Source organism: Galeopterus variegatus, unplaced genomic scaffold (genome assembly GCF_000696425.1).
Source record: "Galeopterus variegatus unplaced genomic scaffold, G_variegatus-3.0.2 Scaffold1689, whole genome shotgun sequence".
Lineage (NCBI taxonomy): Eukaryota > Metazoa > Chordata > Mammalia > Dermoptera > Cynocephalidae > Galeopterus > Galeopterus variegatus.
In genome coordinates this window covers 283880-302061 of record NW_007727800.1, presented here as the reverse complement: position 1 = coordinate 302061, position 18182 = coordinate 283880, and the positions used below count along the sequence as shown (strand labels likewise).

Below are 18182 nucleotides of genomic sequence, written 5' to 3'. Positions count from 1 at the left end.
TTTTTTTTTTTTTTTTTTTTTTTTTTTTTTTTAACAAGTGCAGTCAGTAATATTCTGTCGATCTGTCTTTCCATATCTTTTTTCTTCATTTCCTTCCTCAAAGCTACCAGTCTAGATTGGGCTGACTGTTATTTTTTAATCTCTCCCTCCCATCCATTACTCCCAAAGTAAATCTTTCTTCAGTATAGCTCTGATTTCAACACCTTCTTGCTCAGAAACCTTCTGTGCCTCCTCCCCGTTGTCTTCTAGATTAATCTAAATTTCTTATTCTATCTCTTAAGGGCTACACCCATAACCCCTTTCTGATATTTCTCTATGGAGAGCAGGAGTCAGCAAACTACAGCCTGAGCACCAAATTTTGTACTGCCTAGGAGCTAAGAGTAGTGTTCATATTTTTAAATGTTTGGGAAAGAATCAAAAGAAGAAGAATATTTTGTGACACATGAAATTATACAAAATTTAAATTTCTGGGTTTATAAAGAAAGTTTTATTGGCAACACAGCCATGCCTATTCATTTACATATTTTCTATGGTTGCTTTCACACTACAATAACAAAGTCGAGAAGCTGTGATAGAGACCATATGGCCCATAAAGCCTAAAATATTTGCTATTTAGTCCTTTATAGAAAGAAATTTTCCAACCCTCAACCTAGAGTCATAAATTTATAGAGTTGGAAATAGACTTCAGAGTTGTTCTAATTCAACTCTCTCATTTAAAGAATGAGAAAATATATGTGCAGACATAATCAACAGTGTGTCTAAGACATGCTTGATTGGCAATGGAGAAACCAAAATCAGAATCCAGTGCTGGTCATACCCTACCATGGTGCCCCTCCCAGAAATCTAGACTAGCCCAGTGAGACTGCTTGGCATTTCATGAACAAACTCCTATGTGCTCACTTCTGCTTCTGCACACACATTATGCTTCCTTACCATCTGAGATGACTTTGTCCTTTCAGAAATTATATCCATGAGTTAAGTCTCAGGTCAAGTACTGACTCCCCTGATCTCAACAACTGGATAAATCTCTGTCCTCTGATCCCCAGCAGTGCTGTTATACTTTCCTTTTGGCACTCGCCAGTCACTGATGTGGAGCTGTTCCAGGCTGTAAGCTCCCTAACTGTATCTTTGTGTCACCTTAAGTGTTATCTGCACAGTGCCTTACACGTAGGATTCTCAGGACATATTTTAAAGAATGAATTAATCTAAAAATGGCCAGGTACAAGATGCCTTAAACATCTGTAGTTCTATTAAAAGAGAAAGAGAAAATATAGCACCACTAAGTGGTATTTTAAATGGGATCAGCTATTTAGGACAATTCCTAGAGAGTTTATCTACATCACGCCTACCTAGCAGTTGAGGGAGTACGTTCTGGGGGGAGAACTTGGATTTGTTCTAAGGAGGATTACCTAATTATAAGATGATTATTAAGCTTTTAGTATACTTACTGATTACTAGGCTTATAGAAACTTGTCTGCTAAGGTAGGAATTCGCATTTTAAAGTCAAATTCAGGGGGAGAAGAGTGAGAAGGGGGAGGAAAGAGGAATTGGTAAAGGGATATGAAAATCAAGTNAAAAAAAATCAAATTCAGCAATGAAAAATTTGCCACATTCTCTCTTAATCTCCAGGGATTCTGCTGTTATATCTTCCATTTAAACTGTTTGAGGTGGTTTCCATTTATGAACCAAATACAGACTTGTGTTGTTCTTTAATGAACCGTTAGGAGTGAACTTGATATTTAGTAAGAACTGAAGATAAAAGGATTGTAGTTTAGGGTATAGGTGCTTCACTAGCACTATCTTTAATACTTTACTTAAAACTACAGCAAACAGCTACATAGATTAATGGACTCTTGTTACAGTGTAATTCTCTAAATTCTGACTAATTCTGTTTCTTCCTTTTGCCCAGCTGGGAATTCCAAGTTATCTGAGATGGTAGAGCTGGAACTTACTAATGGGTTTAATTGTCTGTGGCAACTGTTCAGCATCTAGGCTGCAGTATTGATATTTTATATTGGTAAGCAAGTGAAACAAAAGGAAATAAACTCAATATTCTTGTAAAAGTCTTTCTCTTCGTTTAGACCAAGGCTGTGTCTCATCTATTAATATTATATGTAGAGCAGTGATGAAATACAACCTGCAAAAGGTGCAAACAAAAATAGTATTGCTGGGGATGGTTTATAGCTCCCCCGACACCCCACTATGGGTACATCTTGGGCAGTTTGGTCTGGAAATGCTGCAGCTGTTCTCTTATTTCACTTTTCAGCAAGTGTAGAACTCAGTCTGGACTCAGCCCATATGTAGTCACACTAAATTGTGTTTGCAGTAATTGAAAAGAAAAGATAAAAACATCAAGGGGAAAAGCCTAAATGTAAAACTTTGGAACTTTATTTCGTATAGGTACCATAAAAGACTCTCTCCCATGAGCATTTTAATTGGCAACCTTGCCATTTGATGCATGTATATTACAAAACAGAATTTCCAGTGCTGACTTCCTAAGAAATGTGTTTGTAGCTTGAGTAAAGAAATGGAGTAATTTTGCTTGTGGCCCTAATTTAATGGGTCAGAGTGTTTACTACAGCTGGGAGCCAAATTCAGTTGTATTGTAAATGTGACTGAACAATCTCCAATTAGCAAGCAGGATGGCTTCCAACATCAATAAAGACATTTAAAGACTTTTGTCATTAGGTTACTGTTTCAAGTTTTGACCACACCTGTAATTAAAAAGAAAAAAGAAAAAGAAAGTTGTATTGTAAATGTGACTGAACAATCTCCAATTAGCAAGCAGGATGGCTTCCAACATCAATAAAGACATTTAATGACTTTTGTCATTAGGTTACTGTTTCAAGTTTTGACCACACCTGTAATTAAAAAGAAAAAAGAAAAAGAAAACGGCTACATTTTATTTTTTAAAGATAATTTATTATACATACATGTGGGGTATTTTTTGTTTTAAGATAATTTATTATACATCTTGTTCAATTTTAAAAGCTGGTTGCGGCCATGTTGACTCAGTTTATCATTCCCAAACAAATAAGGAGCTGAAGCCCTAATGAGCCTAACAGATCTTGGCTGTGGAAACCTTCCAACTTCTGGGAAGGAAAACAGGACAATTGAACATCAGTTGGTCAGACTGCATCCTGATGGTTCATATTTGCCCATTGTGAGCTTGCAGTTTTTCTTGTCCTTCTTGCCGTCTGATAGCTCTGTAGAATTATATAATCACGCAACATAACAGCAGAAAACATGAGACATAATTGAGTCCCACTCATTTAAAAAAGACACAGTTTAGGATTAGAGCATAGGTGTGCTGAGGTCAACAACACTATCTGAGTTTAGGCCAATCAATTAACCTATCTTTGCCTCTTCCTTATCTGTAAAATGGGATAAGAATTTACTGAGGTAATAAAAAGCTCCTGACTTACAGCATGTGCTAATTAAAAACAAAAATAGTGTTTTAAGGAGAAAAATGAGTATTGCAATGGTGGATAGAAAGAAAAAGGGACTAATGTTTATTTAGCATCTGTTATCTACCAGGCCCTACTCTAGGTGATTTAATACCTGAGAGAGATTTTACTTTTCCCATTTATGATAAGAAGACTGAGGTTTAAGAGATTAAGTTAAGGACACAGAGCTAGTAATAGCAGACTGAAGTGAGATTCAGTCAGCCTCATTCCAAAGCCCCAATTCTTTTCCCACTACCCCATGTACCTTCCAGGGTGGGGAGTAGGACCAACTTTTCCTTACATGAAAATGAATTATGTTTCAAAAACTCATTTACAAATAGGTTGTTTGGAGTTATTTTTCTATAGAGACAATATTATAGATGGTGGTTACATGCCCAGGTTTATTGGCAAAAGCTACAGTGTAATTAAAATTATGCACATTTGTGAACTAAAACTAAGAAAAAAAAAAGTTTGCAATTCTAGCTATTAAAGCAGAAGAAACAAAAAAATGATACATTTTAAATTATGTGGAATGATAATGCTCTAATACAAGCAGGTTTGGTTAGAGAGCAGTGAGGAAGAAGATGGAGACCGATTCTGATGGGGCTTCTGGATACTTGAAGAGACTACACATACATGTTTTATTCATGCACATTCACACGTTTTATTTCCTTTTCCTTATAATTGTGCTTGAGACAGATAGGACATGTGGTAGTGTCAACCTGATTTCCCATGGCAATATTTAGCTTTCCTTTTTTCATGTTTTCATTTTTTTTTTTAAGTGACAAGTGGGAGCCCAGCTAGTTACCTTTAATACAGTCATAGAGCATATGCTTGAGACAGATAGGACATGTGGTAGTGTCAACCTGATTTCCCATGGCAATATTTAGCTTTCCTTTTTTCATGTTTTCATTTTTTTTTTTTTAAGTGACAAGTGGGAGCCCAGCTAGTTACCTTTAATACAGTCATAGAGCATTAGAGTTTATAGGTGTGTTGAAGAAATAATGAAAATTAAAGAATGAAGATTTCTCTGAATTAATTGTGCAGGAATTGGAAGTGGAGGAGTTAAAGAGTATTTGTGGGCAGTTATGAAAATGGTAGAATCAAATGTTAACCTATTTTACTAGTTAGCTTTATCATTTTATTTACTTCAGTTGGCACTTATTTTCTGAGCACTTAATATGTGCCAGTCCTTGTGTGTCATAGCTGTAAGAGAAAAAATAGTCACAGGCCCTAAGTCACAAATTCCCTAAGGAATTTGCTCTCAACTTGAAGCATCTACTAAAGATTACATGCAGATCGTCCAGTGATCTTTTCCTCCCCATCAGTATTATGAATGTGCAATGGTTTTAATTATAACTAGTAGGAATAATATTGAGTTCTCATTCAAGTAATCTTTTTGATAACTAAGAAAACTGGAAAAACTAAAGGAGATATAAGTGAAAAACATTCCTTTTATTTTTCTGTAATTATTGCTTGATTTCCCGTCACTAAAAGCAGGACTTAAGGATGGGAGTTGGGGGACCTTTCTGTTATGTTATGTAGCATTTACTTATGTATGTTTAAAACCAAAATGGAAATGACTTTAAGTAGAATTTGATATATTCTAAATGAGTGTAGGAATATTTGTCACTTAATGAATGCCTTGCTTGCAAGTTAGGAAGTGTACCCCAAAAACACAGGAAATGGAGCCACAAGGCTTGGATTCAAATTCAAGTTCTGTAGCTTTCTCAGAGAAATAATCTCTCCAGAGTCTCATTTTTAAAGTGAAGAATTTGGATTAGATTGCCAAATTCTTTTGCACTCTGCAATTCTCTGTCCATGAAATGGAGAGAGCATGTCTTGTGTTTCTTTGAGGGACTTGGGGAGAAAGTGGGTGGTGGGGAGAAGTTCCCCGTGCTGATGATCTGTTCTACTGTTAATTTGGTGGATATCCAGAAGACAAGTGGTTGTGAAGACTACAGAAGAATCTTGAAGAAGAGAATAAAGTATTTGCACAGTGGAAGCCTATTCATGGAATCTCCCTAAATAGGGATCTGTCGAGCCAGGCTGCTCTGCTAACATTTATCTAGCCTTAACTGATGCACTCAATCTCATGTTGGGTTAGAATAAACGGCTGCTGCCAAGGCAGCTTAACTTTATTTCTAAGGAAAGTATGTGGTATCGGATGAGCTTGACTGACACTAGAACTTGCCAACCGACATGGTTCGTCTGCTGTTTAACCCACGTGATTGTGTTCTCATTGATGCACATTTAAATTAATTTTTTGGCTATTGGTCAAAATTTGAACCTTTGCACTGGTGTTTCTCATTACTTTATAGATTATTTACTAAGAATATTGTCGATACATTTTAGAATTTAGTCTGTATTTTTCTGATTATGAAGGCAATGCTTATTATTAGTATTATAATAATAATACTTATTATTTTTTTTAATCTGGAAAGTACAGAAAAGGATTAAGAAGAAAATGAACATCATCTCAAATTCTACTTCCCATGATGTGTTTTCTTCCAATCATTTTTTGATGTGGATATATATTTTGAGGGAGAGTAGAATGTTTCTTTATTAGTGAAATAGCTGAGGCTTAAGTGAAATTTTACTTAACATTCATGATGTTGGGGAGTTTGCCAATGTCCTATGCTAACTAAAGTTGAGTCTTGCTCGTTATATCAAGTGGTACAAACTCTGCTGCCTGCAGGGGCCAAATAGGTAATGAGTGAATCAGGCCAGTTATAGGACACTGGGGAGTGGTGGGGACTGTGGTAAACTAAAAAATGCAGGCTGTGACTGAAGAAGTTACTACCATCTCCAGCTTATTGTTGTCATGTAGAAACAGGGCCTCGTGTTACCAGATCTTCCTAATTTTCAAGAAAATCTGGAAATCTCAATTTCTTTTTAATGTGAAATTTCCCATTTAAAAAAAAACTGTGCCGGACGAACAGAATAGGTTTGTGTATTGCCATTGGCTTATATGCTGCCATTTAGTCTCTCCTGACAGATATGCATCTCAATCTTTCTCAAAGCTCTCACAAGAAGAGCACTTTTATTTTACTTGTCTATTTTTTGGTGGCTGGCCAGTGTGGGGATCCAAACCCTTGACCTTGTTGTTTTCAGCACCATGCTTTAACCAAGTGAGCTAATTGGCCAGCCCTAGAAGAGCACTTTTATTAAAGAAAATGTTTAAAGAGGAGTTGGATAAAGAGTTTCTAAGAGTGGTTTCAGGAAGTTTTCACTCTGTATAGGCTCTGAGAGGGTTGCTTAGTATGGGAATTATAAACTCAGGTGCAGGGATTGGGCGGTGACATAAATGAGTGAAATGAGCTGGATGTTAAGATTATAGGGAGTGATTCAGAGATTATATTCCCCATATGGGATATTTGGGTTCCAGCAAATTTTTTCCTTGCTGGAATGCAGATCAAGTGTGGCCAGATCTCCTGATAGTTCAAGAGATGCCGTAAATTTGTATCTTTGTGAAATTTCTTGACTTAAAAACTGTGTGGATCAAACAAAAACCCTTGTCCCCAATTCTGCACAAAGGCCGCTAATTTGCAACTCCTGGCCTAGATCACTGTTTTTAAAAATATGTCCTACAAGTACTAATTCTATTATAGGTTAATATGTGTTGTTAAGAAATAAAGAATTCCTGGTCAAATGAATTTGGAAAATGGTGGGTTAAACAAAATTATATAGATTTCCTGACTGAAGGTTATCGTAGATCCTTAAATACTCATATGCTAATGTGCCTTATAAATTCCTAAGAAGATATAGACTGTTACCCCACAGTTACAGTTATGCCTCTATCTTTACCCATTTCCCCCACCATCCCTGTTGTCTCTGAGATAGAGTTGCCTTTCCTCCTGGTAAGGGTTAGTCTCTCTCCCTGTTCTCCAGATCACATCCCTGCCTCTTTCAAGTACCTTGCTTCAGAATCAATCTCTTGTTTCCCGTGACCTTTCCCTTAGCCTATCACAGTGCTTGGTTTTCTCCTACTTAAACAAAATAACAATCCTTTCCTCACACCATACACGGAAATTAACTCCAAGTGGATCACAGGCCTAAATGTAGGACCTAAAACTATAAAATTCTTAGAATAAAACATACGAGTAAATCTTCATGACCTTGGGTTAGGCAAAACCTTCTTAGATACTACACCAAAAGCACAAGTAACAAAAGAAAAAATAGGTAAATTAGACTTCATTTAATGCAAAGGATACCATCAAGAAAGTAAAAAGGCAACTCACAGACTGGGAAAAATATTTGCAAATGACAAATAACTCAATTAAAATATGGGCAAAAGATCTGAATAGACAATTCTCCAAAGACATACAAATGGTCACTAAGAACATAAAAAGTTGCTCAACATCATTAGCTATCAGGGATACACAAATCAAAACCACAGTGAGATTCCACTTCCCTAGGATGTCTATAATAAAAAAGACAGATAATAAGAGTTGCCAAGGATATAGAGAAATTGGAACCCTCATACATTGCTGGTAGGAATGTTAAATGGTGCCAGCTCTTTGGAAAATAGTCTGGCAGTTCCTCAAGTGGTTAAACATAGAGTTACCATATGATCCAGCAATTCAACACCTAGTTATATAACCAAGAGAAATGAAGACATATGTCCATACAAAACCTTGTACACTAATGTTCATAGCAGCATTATTCATAATAGCCCCAAAGTGAAAATAATTCAGATGTCCATTAACTGATAAGTGGAGAGACAAAATTTGTTATACCCATGCAATGGAATATTATTTGGCAATAAAAAGAAATGAAGGATTGGCCAATTAGCTCACTTGGTTAGAGTGCTGTTGTAACATCAAGGTCAAAAGTTTGGATTCCAGTACTGGCCAACCACCACCAAAAGAAAAAAAAAAACCCACAAAACTATTGATAAATGCTAAGCCAGTCACTAAAGATCACATCTTGTGTGATCCATTTAAATCAAATATCCAGAACAGATAAATCTGGAGAGACAAAAGTAGATTAGTGGTTGCCTCGAGCTGGGTGAGACTGAGGAAGCATTGGGGCTAATGAGGGAGTGGTGACTGCTAATGGTTACCGAGTTTCTTTCTGGAGTGATGAAAATGTTCAAAAATTGATTGTGGTGATGGTTGCACAACTCTGTGAATATACTAGAAACCGACGCTGGTGACTGTTCTTGGCTTTTACAACACGGTTCTACTATTTCCCTGCCCACAACTCAGACATTTCCTTCTCAGCTCTTCACCAGCACGTTCTTCCACCAGATGCTTGTCTGTTGGTGTTGCTGGGTCTGGATTTCACTGATTGTTCATGGCTTTTAGAACTACCAGTTGCTTATTACTTTCAAATCCATTTCTCCAGCCCAGGTGAGTGAACTGAAGAACCATCTATTCAGTTCCTTATCAGACATCTCCATCTGAACATTCTGGAGCTAATTAGTTTCCCTCCCAGATGTGGCTTTCCTCCTGTGTTACCTGTTGACCCAGTCACTTGAGCCAGGAGCCTAGGAATCATCCTAGATTTCTCTCCCAATCTCTACACGGAGTGAGTGTCGTGTAGATGCATCTCTTATGTCTGCTCTCTTATCTCCATCCACACTGCTGTTGCTTTATTCATCTGTTGTTTGTCTTTCACCAAGACAAGCCATGTGTGTTTTCTTCATCACTGCCTATAATACTTGGTACATTGTACATTATTTAAATATTTGTTAATTGAATAAATGAACCCACAAACATGTCTTCCTAGTTTTCTTTGATCTGGTTCATTCTTGCTGCTGACTTTTGTTTTTGAAATGCAAACCAGTCTTTTGCTTAAAACCGTTAAATAATTTCCCATTGCTGAGAGGATAAAATCTAAGCCCCTTGCATTGCATAAAGGCCCACCATGATATGGCCCCTTTCTGCTTCTCCAGCTTGCTGTCCTCTCCACACCTCCTCTCTACCTAACATCCTGAGTTCCAGCTGTGTGGATCTGTGGTCCCCGAACTGGCCAGGCCTTCACATGTGCTGCCCCACTCCTTTTTACCTTGAATCCTGTTCCTCTGGGAGAGCTCTTATTTAGCCCAGAGTTTTTCCTCTGTGAAACCTCCCATACCTCACTGATGCAGAGCTGAAACTTGATTGTAACTCTATCTGAGCATGTATTGTACTGCATTGCGATGATTTGTTTAAGCATTTGCCTTGTCTATGAAGGGCAAGGACTGAGTCTCATTTACTTTTTTATCCCTGTCACACAGTGAGGTACACGGTGCCTGCCACATAGGAGATACTTAGTAAGTGCTTGATTAAATGAATGAATGAGTGTTAGAAATCAGAGTACATTAGAGTCCTAGTTTTTCTGGATATATGGCCTTTTAAACACCTGACTCTCAGTGAGGGGGTTGATGGATCACAAGTCTATCACCAATACAGGAAAATAATCAAAAGCATTGCTGATGGTGTGTCACATACATTATTATCGTCTTTGTATGGCCTGGGCCTGGCACTGGACACAGCTGCATGTCGGAATGGTTGTTCAGTATAATAGATTGATCAGTCTAACACTTAAGCTATTAAGACATTGATTTTAGCCAAAATAAGTACAGGCAGATGGATGCACCTTCCATGTCTAGTCACAATTCATTGGTCACAATCAATTGGCTCCATAGGCTGGAGCACTGTGAGGGCTTACATTTTCATCACTTGTATCCTCTTGTCTCAATATATTAAGAACCTATTGTCTAAATACATTAAGAACATCTCCCTGCCACCTTTTTAATGTAATGCTCTATAGTTACCACTTAGGCTGTACAAATAGGTAGCACATGTCCTCCCTGCTATATTTTGTCTTGCTGTTTTCTTATACTTTGTCTAGCTAAGGGAGATGTCTACATTACCATATTTTTTAGTCTAGGTGGTAACTTGAACCAGCCAAGCTTTTTTTTTTGCGGGAAAGAAACCAAATCTCTACATTTCTGAATCAAATCAAGTATTTTGTGATGAAAGAAGTAATAATAACAACAGAACAAAAGGCCTCTCACATAGAATTTTGAACTAAAGTCACATATTGAACAAAAGATATTTAAATTAACTACTGAACAATGTAAGAGCATTTCAAAAGAAGCAAGGCGTCCTGCCAAGCCCCCTAAAGTGCCCTCAGGCCTTGTGCTCATTCAGTTTATATCTAAGGATGTTTTATGTCTTATCTCGTTCTCTTCCCACCACCTAGTGGACACATAGTTGGCACTTACTGCCTGTTTATTGAGTTGAATAGAATCAGCCCTCAAGAGTTAAAGGCAATTCTCTGAAGAAGAAAATAAAAGAAAAATAATTTTTGCAGTGAATAGAACTGGCAAATCTGAATTTCTCTCAGCAATGGAATAAAGTTTGGAAGTGATAACATGTATGTTAACTTGTATTTACTATAATGTTAGATTATTCCATAAGGGTTGTTTTAAAATACTGACCTGGAAAACCTGCTCAGAACTTAGAATATAACTAAGACCTATTTGTCGTTCTTTTCTGTGTGTTTTTTTTTACCCTTTATTTATTTTAGAAGGAATAAGATTTATTTTAAGGATTAAAAAAAATCAGGCAGCAACTTTAGTTGAATCTCATAATCATAAAGTGTATATGCAAAATATACAGGAGATGAGCTTTAAAATTTTATCTTTATTAATCATTTTAGAATTTGAGATAATAAATGAGGACTTAAAGTAGAAAAGGTAAAGTTAAAGGTATGTTTTGTTTATCAGAGAGTTCCAAGGGAGTTTGGCCAATCCACAATAGACAAGTAAGGAGATACCTAGAGAGATCACACAGTGGTAGAAGAAATATTTGTGTAATTAAGTGACTTATTTGGGGTCACATAGCCATTTATTAGCTAAGCTGGAACTAGAAACCAAGTTGCCAAATTCCAGTGCATGTGCTCTTAACAGGTATGTAGTAAAAAATTTGGCTTAATGCATCAGGTGTTTTGATGAGTTGGTGCTGCACAGGTTCAAGAAGCATTTGTTGATTATTACTGACTGTTTGCAAAGATGTAGCCCATATTGGGAATCGTATGCTTTACTATACTAAGCTGACCTCCAGGAATAATGTTTTCCCACAAGCCATGAAGACTCCTGTTAGTTAATAGAGAGCATTTTGTGAATTAATCCCTTTCTTAATTGTTCTACTGTATTTTTATTTGCAAAAGATGGGTGCTATAGAAACCATTCTGTGTGCAGAGAGGAGGAAAGTGAGGAGGAAAGTGCATTTCCTGTCATCTCCTGGTTAATGCCTTAAAAACATGAAGCTTTGTTTTGGTTCTTCTAGCTAGGCTTTAGCAGTTGTTCACAAATAAGAGATGCCTTTCTGATCCTGTATATCTTTAGAAACTGGCTTTGGAAATTCTTGACTTGATACTTTAGCAACAGAACACTGAATTGGAAAGCTCTAGAACAGAGGATGACAACCTTTGAATGAATGGGCAGTCAACATAATCCTCTTTGCCTTAACTTAGCATACAAAGCCCTTCCTGCTTTTCTTTCTAGCCTCATTTCCTTTGCTGAAGCCACACCAGCCTGTCTTTCTTGTCCAGTCAACCCTGTCCTCACCCATCTGACTGAACCTTTGCTCTGCACCTCCTTCTGGCTGGGCTGTCTGAGCCTTCTCTTCTCCACCTGGCAATTTCTCACTTTCTAGGCCTAGCTCCTTTCTTCTATGAAGAGATCCCATAGCAAAGGCATAAATGAAGGTTAATCTAGTCGCGGTATGAAGAATGAATGGTAAAAGAAATAGTCTGGAAGCAAGAAGACCAGTTTCAGAAGACAGCGAAGGTCCCGTGGATCTGAGCTTTTCCATGTGGTAGCCATTAGCCACATGTGGAAATTAAAATTAAAGTGAAAATTAAGTTCCTTGATTGCACTATAGCCACATTCCAAGTGCTCAGTAGCTACATGTTGCTAACGGCTACTGTATCGAGCAGCACAGATTAAACAGAATGTTTCCATCATAACAAAGTTGTATTGGACAGCACTGCCCCAAGTAAAAATGCCACTTATTCCACATAGTCATGTTTTATGTGTTGTACCTTAAAAACCAGGCCATTCCTTGTACCTAACCTAGTTTTAGGCTGAGTATATTGAGAATCCAAGTGATTGTGGATACTATTACTGCAAATAATGAATGCAGCTCATAATAATAAAATCAAGTGTCATTTAAATACTTAAAAATACCTTTTAAGTAGCCCTTTGGTATGTTTTTATTATCCATTTCTCTTTCCTCATCTACCCTTACCCTTGCAAAAGGGCATGATGTAATTAAATGCAATTCATTTTTTGGGTAATTACCTCTACTGGGGTCAGAATATTTGCTATTTGCAAAACTCTTAATGGTTTTGCCTGGTGTAGTCATGATTGTTTTATCTTTTGATGATAAATGTTTGCCATGTGTCAGCCTTCTAGCATTGCTGCCTTTGAAGGCTTTTCATTTCATTGACCTTAGAAATCACTTTTTATTTTTCTTTACCTCAGTCTTCATCCCCCACCCACCCAGTCCAAGAGTAAGTCCTAATAACAGTTCTGCCTCCAAAAGATATTGCAATTCTGCTCTTTTCTCCATTTCCACTTTGTGAGAAATGCCCTCACCCGTCCAGTGCCATAAGATGGATATGGAGGCACGAGGTACAGCGAAGCAAGACTTTAATAATGGCCTTGCAGGGTCTGGGTGTCTGTGAATGGGACAGGCACACCTGAAACGGGTATATTGAGCAAGTAGTGCGCAAGTGCCTCCCCCAGTTCCTCATTGGCTGAGTACTATGGTTGCACAATCTTCCCGAACGTCGTCTAAGTTTTATTACTTCCTTATAAGGCATTATTGTCCCCTTCTTTCTGGTGGAAAGAAGTGGGCTCAGGACAAGCCTGTGAAAAAGGCCAGCCAGAAGTCCTGAGGAAGAAGAACTAGGCAGTAAGAAGAACAAGGTTACCAGCCACCATCTTGAGAAGTCACTGTCAGGAAAGTGCACTTTCAGGGGTCGTCACACCACGAAGTAGTCAAGCCACCCTTGTTAAGCTATTCTTGAAAATGAATCATTCAAGCTATTTTCCCACACACTTTGACATCTTGTTTTAAGTCACTACCATCTCTCCCCTGGGTGACTGCAGTAGCCTCCTAACTGGTTACCCTGCTTCCCTGTTACCCCCTAAAATCACTTCTCCACATAAAAGGCAAAGTAACCTTTGCAAAACATCAGATCCTACCAATCCGTTGTTATGTTTATTAGTTTACATTGCCACCTGCAGGGTATAAAACTATCTATTCTATTGTTGCTTCCTGTTGTGCTCAGAAAGGATTCCAAACACCTCAGCCTGGCCTGAAAGGCTCTCCGTGATCTGGCCCTTGCCTTCTTACCCAACCTCACCACCACACCATACTTTTCTCCCCCTGAGCTTCAGCCACTCTGGCCTCCTTGGGGTTCCTTAACTGCACCCAGTCTTTCTTGCCTTAGGGCCTTTTTCTTGCTACTCTCTCTGGATTATTCTTTCCCAGCTCTTGCACGAGTGGTTCCTTCTTAGCTTCAAAGTCTCAGCTCCAGTGTTTCTTCAGAGAAGACTTTTTGTCCACTCTTTCTAAAGCAGGCTCCCTCTACTTCTGCCCCGTACTCTTTATAGCATCATTCCGTGTCATTATCTGGAATTACACTGTTTATTTGCTTGTGTTCTCTCTCTCTATCCCTACTAGAACTAAGTTCCATGAGGGCAGGAAACTTATTTTTATTCTCTGCTTTATCCTCTGTATCTAGAGCAGTGCCTGGCACATGTAGTTGTGCTCAGTAAATGTTTAATAACGCTGAGTAACTGGCTACTTTCTAAAGGAGACATAGGAAGAATTCATCCCCTCTCCCCCGCCCTTGCTGTCTGTGTCTGTGTCTCTCTCCACCCACCCCCCATATATGTAAAAGGAATCTCAATGAGTATTAAATGTGAATATCCTTGTAGGCCCTTTATACTTAGCATGAACTCTTGACTTGGTGGCTGAATTTCATCTTTTACTTCATGAAATTGTGGCTCACAGCTTTTTGAATGGTTGGTTTCAGTTGGAAAATATAGTGAATAATACATCTGGAAATAGTCTGTCATGTTTTGATCTGAGAAACTCTAGAGAACCAGCTGCTGATTTGAAAGGCTTTTGTTATGATACAGACAGTCTATTGTCTTCAAAAGCACTGGCTATCACACAGTGGTATATGTGCGTAGCTTTTCCTGGGCTATTAACTTGAAAGAAAAAATCTTGTATTCTTTAGATTATGCACGATTTGTATTTCCAGAGGATAGTTTATTGTATTATTTCCTTTAGCTGATTTATTGTGCACTTAGGGATCTTTCTTATTCCATTTTGCTTTTCTTCTTTAAACTCAGTCAAAAGTTAAATGTTTAAATAGTAGGACTAAGATACTTTCCATTTGGGGTTTAAAAAATTTCAGATTTCTGTAGTAAAATGTGATTTATTTTTATGATTTAGCACTCATAGGTAGCTTTAAATTGATAAATGTTAATTTTGCCATTTGTTATATTAAAGTTTACTGCTTGTAGAGTACTTTATGATACATGATATAGTTGAAGAAAAATTGATATACAAGACCTACATAGGAATATTATTAAGGAAAGTGAGTGTGTACCATTTACAGTTTATTACATACATGTACATACACATAATTTGGTTAGTGTGACTTTTAATGTTTTGATAACATTTTAAATTTTTTGACTATTACTATTTGGAAGATTTACATGAAATGATGATAATTACTAAAATTATTGGGTAGGAACTAATTACACCTAAATAACTTAGATTAACATTTTAGTATTACTTATTAAATTATAAAAATTGTATATTCACATTTGAGAAAATTAAAAAATAGGAAATGCAGATACAAATTCTCTTCAAATTTCCCAAGCCTTAATATAACCACTGTTAACATTTTGTTATATATTCTTCCAATGTTTTTGCTTTGTACATATGGATTTTTTTGTTTGTTGTAGTCATAATATACTGTTATTCATATTCCTTCTTTTAAATGAGATATGTCATAGGCATTTTCCCATAGTGCTGAATCTTAATAACTTGTTTTAATGGCTCCCATAGTACTCAATATAAAGATACATCTTAATTTACTTAACTGTTCTTCGTTGGATAAGTTATTTTAAAAGTGTTTTAGCTTTTATAACTAATATCGTAGTGAATGCTTTTGTGAATATTGTTATTACCACAATAACTGTTATTGCTTATAGAGTATATTCTCATAAGTGAAATTCCTAGGTATGATATTTTATGCCTACTAACACACACTAGCAAATGATTTTCCAAAGAAAATTTATTAGTTTACATTGCCACCTGCAGGGTATAAAACTATCTATTCTATTGTTGCATTCAGCATTATGTGTTATTTCTTTTTTTTTTTTTTCCTCTTTGTCTTTTTTTTTTCGTGACCGGCAATGAGATCGGCAACGGGATCGCAACCCTCGGTGTCGCACCCGCACCGCGCTCAACCAGTGAGTGGACGGGTCTCTATATGGGATCCGAACCCTCGGCGGGAGCGCCACTGCGCTCCCAAGCGCCACACTCTACCGAGTGCACCACCGGGCCAGCCCTGTTATTTCTTTTTTAAGTTGCTCTGTAATTAGGGGAAAATATCATGTTGTTTTAATTTCAGGTTTTTTTTTTTTTGATTACTAGTGAAGTTGCATATTTTCATGTTTGGTTTTTAGAGTCAGAGTCATAATTGCTTCAAATATTTTTCCCAGTTCAGTAACTTCTATGTTTTTTTTCTGTATAGATATTTTAGTCTATACAACTTGATTCATGTGTTTCATGTAAACTTTTAGAGATGTAGCAGAGTTTTTTTTAGCTAAACACACATACACATATATTCTCAATGATGGATTTCTCTCTCTTTCTCACTGTGCTCAATGATGCCTTCAAATTCATTACTCTGGTGAAGGGGTAATACAACATTATGTTTATATTCCACGTTGCTATCGAAGTATATTGTGGAAGCATATTATGGGAGCAATATTAGTCGTTTCAAAATATCCAGAAATTTTCATTGAATTCAGAAACTTCAGTGATAGAGTATGTGTAAAATACATGTTTCAAATATGTTTCAGTAATAGTTTTTAAAAGTCTGAGAATTTATATTTGAATTATAAATCTTTTCCCCTCATAGGTTGGGAAAGAGACTGTTCAAACCACTGAGGATCAAATTTTGAAGAGAGATATGCCACCAGCATTTATTAAGTGAGTAATTAAAATACAGTATTCTATGCTAAGCAGAATAATCCTCTCGTTAGGAAGAAAACGTAACTGATTCTAGGAACTTTTTAATAATATAGAACTTATGTTTACAATTAAAATTTCAACTTTTTGTCTTTCAGCACTATTTTTCCTACTGTTGATTTAGTCATTGGTATTAGACATTTTTGACATAATTTTTAATAAAAACATGACTTCTGAGTTTTGCTTTCCAGAATGGAAAGGATTCAGAAACACATTCTGACTATAGCATGCATGGATCTGAGTTGNTTTCCAGAATGGAAAGGATTCAGAAACACATTCTGACTATAGCATGCATGGATCTGAGTTGGATACTAAATACCTTTCTTTTCTTGGAGATAAAGGAATGACAGTATATATCCAAACTTTAAATTAAAAAATTTTTTATATATTTCAGTAGCATTTTAAATTTAAGTTATATTTACAAATCTCCTAGTACTTCTACAAATAATTTCTAAACATTTTGGCCCACCTTCATAGAACAAGCAGAGATACTAACTTTTGATTAGTGAAAGCTTCTGATATTCTTATGTTGTGTTTGATTATGGTTTTGCTCTATATGGCAGTCAAGTCCTAAGTAAAAGTAAAGGCAGATGTATAAGGCAGACCTAAGTAGAACTAGGGCTGGCTGGTTAGTTCACTTGGTTAGAGTTAGAGTGTGGTGCTGATAACACCAACGTCAAGAAAAAGGAAAAGAAAAAAAAGTAGAACTCATCGAAGTCAATATGAATAAGATAAGACAATTAAAAAAAAGATGCGAAGGATTTGAATAGGCACTTCAAAAGATGATATTCAAATGGCCAATAAACTTGTGAAAAGATGCCCTATCATCCTGTCATGGAGAAGTGCAGATTATTTATTGTAAACCCCTGCATTAAGAAGTCTGATAATATCAGTTGTTGATAAGGATGTGGAGCACTGGAACTCTTTTACACTGCTGTTGGGAATGTAAATTGCTGCAGCCACTTTGGAAAACAATTTGACATTAGTAAAGTAGAAGATAGGCAGTTCCACTCCCAGGTATGTTTCCTAGAGACACTGATGCACATGCATGCTAGGATCCATTTACAAAAGTATTTATATCAGTGTTGTAATGATGACCCCATGGTCTATCTACAGTAGAATGAATAAAAATGATCATGGTATAGTCATAAGTTGGAATATTAATCAGTTATTAAAAAGAATGAGAATTTTTTACTTTAAAATGGTTAATTCTATGTTGTGTGAATTTCACCTCAATTTAAAAAAAAGAATGAATGAATCTCAAAAATAATCGAGGGAAACAAACAATAGATAGGTTCCTTTTATTTAAAGTTAAAAAACATGGAGAAATAAACTGTTGTTTAGAGATGTATATTTATATGGTAAAAAGTAAAGATGATGGGCCGGCCCGGTGGCGCGCACTGCTACAGTGCACCGCTTGGGAGCGTGGCGGCGCTCCCACCGAGGGTTCGGATCC

General features: G+C 36.8%; 1 protein-coding gene across 2 annotated transcripts in view; it reads left to right on the top strand.

Annotated features, from left to right (window-relative positions):
• VCL (vinculin) overlaps positions 1 to 18182 on the top strand; it is a 117741-nt gene that overhangs the window by 19246 nt on the left and 80313 nt on the right. For both annotated transcript variants that reach the window (XM_008578445.1, XM_008578444.1), the window contains exon 2: positions 16617 to 16687. In XM_008578445.1, coding sequence (XP_008576667.1) covers positions 16617 to 16687 — 71 coding nt within the window. The remainder of the gene's footprint in view (positions 1 to 16616; positions 16688 to 18182) is intronic.